Here is a 10832-nt window from a genome sequence, read left to right as displayed (position 1 = left end):
CTCTTGAAGGTGTCTTTCATCGCCCAGCTAGGTGTCTTCCTTTGCATGGAAGGTGCTTTGGGTATTGTTCACTCGTCATTTTGTGCTTCTTTTACCCTACAAAATGTGTTAGTCCAACATAAAATATCTAACCAGCAAAATAAAATTAGCACAATAAAATAAGCAGTTTAGTAATTAGATCATGTCTCCCTTAGACCAAGATTTAGTCAGGGCCTCAATTTAGATTTTCGAAATAGACCTAAATTAGGCATGCACCTAAAGTCTTAAATTGGGACTCATCCTCACTAGAATACTCTCCTCTAGTGCTTACCTCCACTTACTTGTCAAACCTCTAGTCCTTCAAACCTATTTAGACTTTCTCTGACCTTGCTTAGTATCTGACCAAACTGATCTACTAAGACTTGTCCACAATACTGAGTTAGCACAATAGATATAAAATAGTAAAGAAAAACTATCTTAGCATTATTAATAATTTGCTGGTTCGGTCGACCGCAGTCGGTCACACATGCTTGGAGTTTACTCCTCCAAGACTTCTCATTACCTAGGGTTATCTCTCACTATGGTTGCCCAACTTCACTCACTAGGACTTTCATTGCCTAACTTCACTCGCTAAGACTTCCACCACCTAGTCTCGCTCACTAGGGTCCGACTTCACTCACCAGGACTTCCACTACCTAACTTCACTCACTAGGATTTCTACTATCTATCTTCACTCACTAGGGCCCGACTTCACTCATCAGGACTTCCACTGTCTAACTTCACTCACTAGGGTCCGACTTTACTCACTAGGACTTCCACTATCTAGTTTCACTCACTAGGGCCTGACTTCACTCATCAAGACTTCCCCTTGTCTAACAAAGTTAGGATTTTTCTTTGCTAGTCATCTAGTCCTGACTAAACTTCTCTTTTCCAAACATCAAGTCCTATTTAGATCAACCCTTGGTCAAACTCACCAGACTTAGGTACTTTCTCAAATATCAAAACTCTGGAGGTCAACTGCACCAACAACTAGGACTTCCATTGTTTGGCTTCACTCACCAGGACTTTCATGATCTAATTTCACTCACTAGGGCCTACTTTCACTCACAAGGACTTCCACCACTTAGTTTCACTCACTAGGGTCTGACTTCACTCACCAAGACTTCCCCTTGCCTAACCTCCAGTTATGACTAGTCACTTAGTAGACTTTTTACCCGCTTAACCTTCGGTTAAGACTTACCCTTGCTGGTCATATAGTCCTGACTAGACTTCTTTCTTCCAAATATCAAGTCTTGTTTGGATTAACCCTTGGTCAACCTGACCATACTTGGGTATATTATCAAAGATCGAAATCCTAGAGGTCGATTGCACCAACACTAAGTCCCTACACACTTAGACATAAGGTATCAAACAAAGGATCTAATTTAATTCTGTTGATCACATCAAAATTAACTCAAGGTACTTACATATAAATCCACTATTGTCGTGGGTTTAAACCCACCAAGTTCAGTTTGGAAACCATGGTGCATAGGTCGTTCATGTTGGTCCCTCGTTCAAGTTGACCTCTTGCTTATGATTGACTCGATCACAGTTAAAGCATTTCCTAAAGAACTTCTTCTTGCTTACACCTCCTCTAGGTTTCATGTGCGAATAATAGTGCAAGCTTTCGAAGGCCATAACTTTTGACTCGACTATTAGAATGGGATAATCTACGTGCCAAATCGAGCTTCTTCAGATATCTATATTTGTTTTTGGATGAAACTTATAATGGGCTAGTTTGGGATCCAAAAAAAATATCATTTAGGGCCTTTTTTAAAGCTCTAAATATTTTTTATTATTATTTTTAGTATTTTTTGGTTTTTAGAGTTCAAGGGTATCTTCACCTTTTGCAAGTAGGATTTTGGGTCTATTTAAGCGTCTGTTTAATTATTTTGAGGTAATTTTAATTGATTATTGACATTTTCTCCTTTGGGAACAACGAGTTTGATTTCCTATTTCTTATATTCTTCTACCAAATCAATAATTTTTAGAAGATTGCTTATGTATTTGTGCACAGATCAATGGATTCATTTGCTACATCAGGGTCCCATCTTGGAAGATTTGAGACTCCTTCATTTTTTGTTTTAACTGTGCTCGACCACATTGACTTTCACAGTAGTATGAGAGAACAACTTTCTCTTTGAACACTTGTTGTCTTTTTTAATGCGAAGTCTAACAAGTTTCTCCATATTCATCTCCGTCCACTTGTGCTTCAGGTAATTTTTGAAGTCCTTCCACCTAGGAGGCAACTTCTCAATGAAAGTTGTCACCTAAAAAATTTCACTCAACTTCATACTTTTTGAGTGAATCTTATGCAAGACTACCTGAAGCTCCTAGACTTAGCTGATAATTTTAGGATCAACCATTTTGTAGTCCAAGAATCGGCTTACAATGAATTTCTTGGCCCCCGCATCCTCCCTCTTATACTTCTTGTCTAAGAACTCTCACAATTCTTTAGTCATTCTCATTATGTTATACACAACAAACAAAATGTCTGTAAGACAATTGAGGATATAATTTCAGCATAGAAACTTTGAATGGTTACGTGCTTCTACTACACTAAGGCTACATTTGGTCGGGTGTAATGTAATCTAGCTTGTAATGTAATCAAATTTGTAATGTAATGTAATATAATTTTGATTACATTACTACGTTTGGTAATGTAATGTATGTAATCTTTGATTACAAAGGTGATTACATTCTTTTGTTTGGTATCCATTATTTTTTATAAGGAATGTAATTCATATTATTATAAAATGACAAAAATATCTTGTGACCTCTATCGGCGGTCGCCACACCTCTGTCGGAGTTTGCGACAGCCATCGGCAACCAGCTACCGCCGCCACCGTCGGTCGCCGCAGCAGGCCACCGTCTTCGCCAATCTGCGGCGATGGGCGACGGCAGGCGGGCGACGACGGCCGGCGGCGGCGGCCGGCGACCGGCGACGACCGGCGGCCGGCGACCGCCGGCGGCCGGCGACGAAGGTCGGCGACCGGTGGCGGGCGGCGGGCGGCGGTCGACAACAGACTAGGGGTATATTCGGCATTTAAACTTTGATAAAACAATGACCTCGTAATGTAATCGAATTACATAGCATTTGCTTTGTAATCCAGATTACAAATCTTCACTACCTTTTGTAATCCAGATTACATTACATTACAAGTTTTAAATCAAACCAAACAAAATAATCGACTTTGTAATGTAATCTGGATTACATTACAAGATAGATTACAGGCTACCAAGCGCAGCCTAATGGTTTGGATATCAATAGCATCCTCAACTGGCTTGGGAGATTCCTCTGTCAAGAACTGAGCCACATTTAGCATGCTCACATAGAAAAGTGTTGTCACTGCTTGAAGTTCAACCAAGTAAACTTTTCTAACCTTTCCCCATAGTTGATTGGAACATTTCCAATCGGGATAAAGGGGGCCTTCATGTATTGAGCCAGTTGCATCTCTCAATTGTTTCTATGACCATGTTAATATAATATATTTTAAGATTGTTGGAGAATCTTTTCTAGAGAGATAGGGGATATTCTGAATTAAAAATTATAAGAAATTCAACTTTAGACTTATCTGTTAAATTATCTGAGCTAATAATCTCAAGCTATCGACAAAAAGGATGAGCTGTCAGGTTGTCCAAGATTTCACTGGGTGACAACCAAATGGATGTCGCTAGATTAATGCTCCCAAGGTGTCCCGAGTACCACAAGGGCCGAGCAGCCAAGTGTACACATTGCCCGACTATCGAGTTGGTCGAGTCTGAGTGATTTGTCGCTACTTGTGCATTGAGTCAAGAGAGTGATGCTGAGTCAAGAAGCTACATTCCCAACTGTCGAGTGTTGCCTAAGCTCGAGTGGGTCCCTAAGTGCTCGAGAGCGAAGCCGATTAGGAAAGAGTTAGTCAAATGTCGAGTCCGAGTAGGTTTCCAAGTGCTTGAAAATAGAGAAGCTGAGGCATGTATATAATGCAGTTTTCTTAAAACAGATTTGTCATCTCGAGGAGTGCTTAAAGGTTATGGCAGAAGCGTGTTTTCCATGATACAACGGCAGTCCGCGATCACCGCCAAGCACAGCTCGATTGCGGTGAATTGAGATTGTACCCGAATTTTTATCACGGGTAGACTGACGAGCGAAAATGCATGACGGAGAGGAAAACTAGGGGAACGAAGGTGGAAGAATTTATTTGTCGTAGTGTGTTCTTTTGTCTATGATCGCAGCTTCCTTATATTAGAGCTTAGACCCATAACAGTATTCAATTGATGATTAATGGTCATTTACTGCCTTTACTAGCTGAGCTTGAAACGTTAGTCGCTTGGCCGTGATTCTCCATTAATTCATGATTAATGCATCTGTTACCCACTTAAATAGTTAGCAAAAAAGGATTAAAATGGCTGATTCATTTGGAAAAATTTTACCCCGACCGATCCGACATTCGACGCGTGGAAGTTATCTTCGAACATGAGTCACATTTGATTTAATGCAATCCAAATCCTGAATTTACACCCCCTACACGAGTGCATGTGTGAGAGAGAGTCTCTCCCTATACGTTTATTCACAAGAATGCTTATGATTCCATATAAATCAACCTTCATATTTTAAAACTCTCAATATAAAACTAAAATTTTCATTCATGAGTCTTTTCTATCCACTCCTCGTTTTCATTCACATTTTTTCCAACTCATGGTCATTTAACTATGAAGGTAGTCTTGTATCAGCTTGCCGTGTCCCTCTGTGATAGTCTAGTGGTTAGCGCATGAGGTCTAAGGTTCGAATCTCGACATAGCCGAGGTAAATGTCTCCTTTATGTGTCAGTCACTATTCCAAAAGTTAGTAACTATTCGTAATTTACTTCTTCCGTGTTAATCTTGAGACGGATTGACGAAAACGCTAGGACAAACATAGTCACTTTTTATCACCATGATATTAACTTGCCGTTGTTGGAGCTACTAGCCTTCACTTCAGGATTATGGTCCCAGAAGAGCCGAGCCATAAAGCCACCGTCGGTTGGTGATCGGCCTTCTCATCGTTGATACACCACGAGTGAGATGACCATGACCGGGGCCAAGTTTAGGGGCGTCGAGTGTCAGGTGCGAAAGACGTTTGAGTCGGAGTACTTGACATTTCGGACCGATTCAATTGTTGACAAAGTTTTAGGGTGGAATTAGAAAATGATAGGCAGCGTCAGTAGTAGAGTGCATGTACCTGGATCCAGAGCTGCTGACAAATGCTTGAGCAAATGTGTCTGCCTGCCAGCATCATGCATGGCTTGCCGGAGCCAAACCTGCTACATGCCGCCATTGGCAGGCACGGGCAGAAATGGCAGGCTTGTGCAAGTACAATGCCCATGAGTTATATGACAAAGTAGATAATTTCACTTCTCTCTAGAATTCCATTTCTTATTAATAACAACTATGATCAAGTCCTACCTCTCAAACCCTTTTAGAATAGAAAGATCCAGACGTGTTAATTGAAAGAAGAGAAGAGGAAAATCAAAATGATGACAATGTCTTTTGAGGCACGACACATTAAATGATGGAGCAGAATTCATATTATTCTTCGTAGTCTGTGTGTGTACTGATTTATTGGTCTTCCATTTATCCCTTCTACTGAAATTTCTGGACCGACAAAGAGAAATAACCTAAAAAGGGACAAACGAACTGAATGCCATTGTTTGTTTTGTGTTGTATATCACACAAGGTTGGATATTATTTTGCAAGTATCTCCTCCTCCGTCTTCTTCTTCTCATGAATCTTGGTCGAGAGTTGCGAAGATAATTTAAACTTTTACTCGGACTTCTAGTTTCATATTGGGCTCAAAATTTTGTAACTGATGTTCCGCTATGGAAATTAAAAGGATTATTTCTCTGCTACAGAGGCGACCATAATCCCATATACTTTTGCAGACAACTTTTAGAGGCAGTGTAAAATCAATTTTTTTTGGGCAAATTACTGAACTATGTAACTAAGATTATCGAATATTTAGATCACGTAGGTAATTTTAAAATTATTAAATCATAATTGTATACCCATTTTATTCCTCATATTTATCCTGATGATCTCGGGATAATGTTCATCAACAATCGATTAAAAAATTTAATTTATATTTAAAAAATTTAATATAATAAAAAAAATAGATGAATGCATAGGATAAATTATGTCATTTTGAACTACCTAAATCCATGAGCCAATTTTGACTGTAGCAATCAATTTGGGATATTATTATGCTAATGAATATTGAGGAGGGGCAAAATGGATAAGGATATGTGATTTGATAATTTTAAATTTTTAATTAGGTTGTTCAGTAGTTCTTTTTTTAACAAACCAAATCTTGCCATCAAAATAAAATAAATAAAATTGATTAATTAGATTAATTACCGAATTATAATTAATTGATTATATTATCAATAGACTAATATTGGAGAGTTAAATCAGATTTATCAATAATTTGCATCCGATTCAAACATTATAATTAATCGTGGATAATTTCTAATTATGGTGCCATATTTTTCTCTAATGAGATGATAAATCAAAGATGATGTTAGATCATACACACCAGTTTTCTTATCCAAAATACATAATTTAGGATAAAAAAATTACTTTATTAAATTTAGATATCCACTTTTCAATAAATCATATATCAACTTTCTTATTTCTTTTTCTCCTCTATAATATTTAGGGAATAGAATTCATTCTCTAAATTTAGAGAAGTACTGTTCATCGATGCATAATTTAGGGAATGGATAGGGTGGTTGATGTAAAAAAATTTTTAATTATCCTATCTAAAATTTAAGATAAAATCTTTAAATAAGACTGTTAAATATTTTCCTCTAACGGAATGATAAATATGAGACAATAGACTATTGGCCGCCTGCTATGAGAGTTTTTGAATTTACATTAATGGATGATAAAAATTTTCGTTGAATCGGATCAAACATTCTCAAGATTAGTCCACCCAAAAAACTGAATACCTATTGCTAACTAAAAAACCAAGATAAGTAAGATGCCCATCGCACTAACTATTTCATGTTTTGCTAATTATCCCGCTAGTTTCCATGTTTTTGGGGGCTATGTCAAAGAGTTTTTATGCCAATAAGGAACTCCCTCGCTATGAAATACAGATCATCGGTGATGCTCATTCGTCCGTCATTCTTTTATGACTCGATAAAGTATCAAATGTTCTCACAAATGCAAGTTGATAACGTCTAAAAAGCAACAGGTATATTGAACCATCCAGAACTGAGAAGTAAATCAAAGCTACCTTCGTTCCACATTTGGCCTCAGCAAATGTTACAACGAGTTGGAAGTAAACAACAGAACACATTCATCTATATCGACTGCAACATCCTTCCTTGTCTCATCTAGAATTACCGTCCTCGGAAGCCCTGGCACGCCTGCCGGCGACAGGGACCGGTTCAGTGAGCTTTTCGCCGTCGCGTGGAGGATAGAAGACTGCCGGCATGAACTCATCGCAGTCACAGGTGAACCTGGAGCTCCGGAAGTGCTCCTTCAGCGCTTCCAATCCCTTCATCACGAACAACACATCAAACGCTCATTCCAAACGAACACACGCACAAAAGCTAATTAATTAGTAACCTGCAAACGAGCATAAGTGACTTGGCAGATCTTGCGGGAGTTGAAGGCCTGCCATGGCTGCCGGTGGAAGGCTCTGTAGAGGCGGAGGGCGGCCGCCGGCGACGTCAAGTTCACGAACCCGTACCCCATGTTGCACTTGTTGCTTCGACACAACCGACAAGCATCATTAGTCAATAATCATCCTCCAACTTTAAACAAAACGACAAGTCCCAAGATTAAAAGAAACCACAATTCATGCTTTCGTGTCTTGTCCGAAAGCAGCTTTCTAGTGTTCTGAGTTCATGCACGAGATAAACTATTGTTGTTCGTGTTAAGCGAAGGCTTTGGGTTCTGATGGGTCACTTCCACATATCTCGATCTAAATCAATCTATCGGACGAGCACTAAGACTGGAGTGGATGGGCGACTTTAATATTTGTTTGTGCCAGAAAAAAGTTGTGCTTTTGTTGGATTATTAAGGTTCGATGGATTCAGATTAAAATTTTCAACTTCCATACTCGGTCGAGTACTTTATGCTCTGTTGTTTCCAGGATTGTCGTCCACCAAAATGCAATCTTACTCTACTCATTAGCATGGAGGAGAAGCAGCAGCAGCAATGGAGGAGATTAATGGCAGTTTTAATTAAGAACAGTTTGCAGAATGCCGGAGAATGCAAAACTTACTTGAAATCGATGGGGAGATAGAGAAAGTCGTAGGCGGAGTAAGGCTCGTCCTCTTTGCTGTCTCTGATCTTATCGTTGCATTCGACGCAGTGGTCGTCCAGCAAGCTCAAGAGCAGCTTCTGACTGCACTCGCAGACCATGAATTGATGTTCAGATTAATCATGAAATGAGATCGTTTCGAGCATCAGAACAGGAAAAATGAGACGGACCTATACTTGTTGGGGATGTTCTTGATCATGACGGTGGTTCTCGAGTCCCTGCGAGGAGAAAGCTGGCGAGATGCCTCTGTGTCGATTTCCTTGAAGAGAAACCTGCCGGAATCCTCCTCTTTAGTCTTGCTGAATTTCTTCCAATTACCCCTTCTTTTGCTGGTCGACGGCTCTTGCGTCGACGGCGGCGGTGACGGGGCGTAGCAGTGGTTGTGGCGGAGTGACTTCCTGCTCCATTTCTCCGCGCTGACAATGGCGCTGTGGCTGGTCTTAGCGCTGGGCTTGGCTGCGTTCACAAAACATGGCGCCGGCTTCCGGACTTGCCGGAGTTCACTGCTCTGCAGCCATCTGCCGTCCTTGAGACTCCCTCGCGCGAGCCTCGGAGGCAATGAGACCTCGCGATTCTTCTCGTTTCGGAGAGTGTTGCTGCTCCGGGAATCGAGTGGATATGTAGGGAGTTAAGATTATAATTAAGCAAATGAGAGGGATCGAAGTGTGGAGAGGAGGCACCTTCTGATTGTTTGGGTTTCAGTCGCTCCGAATTGGAGAAACAGCCGTCTTCCGTCGATCTCTTTGCCGTTGAGTTCTAACATAGCGCGGCCGGCGTCCCTTTTGTCGTAGAACTCCACCAGCACGAGGTGCTGCTGCTTCGATGGAACCACCTTCACGTCCTTGAGAACTCCTGATTGATCAAGAAGGGCATGTATGTGTCATCTGCTCCATAGGGATTAACCGTGGAAGATTTAATTGGAGAAGTTGCGGTTGAAGACCTCACCGAATGCTCCGAAGATTTGGGCGAGGGCGGTGCAGGAAAACGCCGAATCCGAATTAAGCACGAAGATGAATCCCTGGTTGGGCTCGTCGATCGCCGCCGCCGCAAACTGAGCCCAAACCGCCGGGAAGTGGTTCGCGCCGAGGCCCCAACCGCCGAACCAGCCCCATCCGCCGGAGAGATAGACCAGCCCGTGAGCCGCCGCCGCCACTACCGCCTGCGCGCTCCTCAGGTCGTAGTAGTGCACGATGACGACGCCCTCCGCCGCGAGAGCCCCCACATCGACCGCCTGCACCCTGCCGAACGCCTCCATCGCGGCTCTCACCTCCGCCTCACCCAAGTGCCGGGGCACCATGCTTATCATCACCGCCCTCGAAGCCAACACCGAGGGAACCTGAGGCGGCGGCGGCGGAGGCGGCAACGGATAGTGCAACTGGTGGCAGGAAGCGAAGACGGCGAACCGGTGAGCGGTCTCCGGCCGAAACTCGGCGGCCGCCGGATCAAGAAGGTTTCCACGGGCTCCTCCTCCAGCCATTAAACCGACGTAAAAACCCTCAAAAATAAATAAATAAATAAAAAAGGCAGGCGGTGGCGGTGCGTGCCGGCGGTGCGCGCCGAAACGAGACGTCTCGCTGCGAAACTACGACTCCGTCGCTTCTTCTTCCACTATCCTATCGGCACGCCGAACGCCGCGACGCTACACGCCCTCCGAAACCTCTCTCGCTCTCGCGCGTGGAGGGTGGCGTAAGGAGGGTAAGTAATATTTATCGAATTCGAGGGAAAGCGAAGCGGCAGCAGCGGGTGTCAAATGACGGGGTTGGCCTCGTCCTCGGGGAACGCACCCGGTGTCGCATCAAAATAGGAAACCCACCGGGCGAGCGAGAGGGTTCGTAGCGGCAGCACAGCGCTGGAAGGAGGAAGGGATCGCAGAGGCAGCAGTAATGAGATCGGCTGCTTTTTGTCCGCGTCAATCGCTAATTTCCAAGAAGAAGAAAGAAACACAAGTATGTAATGTATGAGCGGCAGCCAGAGAGCCGAGGCGGAGGATTGGGGCGACGGAAAAGTGTGCGGTCGTTGCGTCGGTGCGCTTTGGTTTCCCTTTTGCGGGTGATAGGGCAGAGGGAGGATGAAAAGAGGAACAGTGGGCATGCAGGAATTAATCAGGAGTAGTAGGATAGGAGGAGGAGGATCGATGGAAAATAGTAGGATCGCAAGGATACCTTTCCAATGTCGCCTTGCTCATATATGGGCGGGCTGTCGACGACAAACACTCCTACTATTTTTATCAGCAAATCGCCAAAGAAGATCTCCTACTTGTTTTTATCAGGAAATCAGGTTAAGTCTGCTGCTACTCGTAGTCCATGTCTAGTTCATGTTGTGTCATTGTAGGGATTATGAGCCACTATAGCCGGTTTAGTATATATATATATATATATATATACACCATTTAAGTGTCTGTATGCGACGTTGTTTTTTTTTTTTTTTAATTCAACGATTTCTCGCGATCCGCCTCGCTACGGTAGGTCGTCACTGGACGGCGGCGGATAGGCTCAAGCTGGACCCCGGCCAGATCGCTGTT

General features: G+C 42.7%; 1 protein-coding gene across 1 annotated transcript; it reads right to left on the bottom strand.

The window, feature by feature from the left end:
- Nucleotides 1-7361: 7361 nt before the first annotated feature.
- Nucleotides 7362-9982, bottom strand: LOC122049305 (protein terminal ear1-like). The gene is made up of 6 exons (XM_042610704.1): nt 9257-9982; nt 8992-9163; nt 8482-8907; nt 8273-8395; nt 7612-7753; nt 7362-7540 (listed from the first exon to the last, which is right to left on the bottom strand). Exons 1-6 carry the CDS (start codon nt 9786-9788, stop codon nt 7373-7375), a joined length of 1563 nt encoding a protein of 520 aa, XP_042466638.1. The 5' UTR covers nt 9789-9982; the 3' UTR covers nt 7362-7372.
- Nucleotides 9983-10832: the final 850 nt, after the last annotated feature.

Source organism: Zingiber officinale, chromosome 2B, assembly GCF_018446385.1.
Source record: "Zingiber officinale cultivar Zhangliang chromosome 2B, Zo_v1.1, whole genome shotgun sequence".
Classification (NCBI taxonomy): Eukaryota; Viridiplantae; Streptophyta; class Magnoliopsida; order Zingiberales; family Zingiberaceae; genus Zingiber; species Zingiber officinale.
Note: the sequence above shows the minus strand (reverse complement) of the source record. Positions and strands in the feature narration are given on the sequence as shown.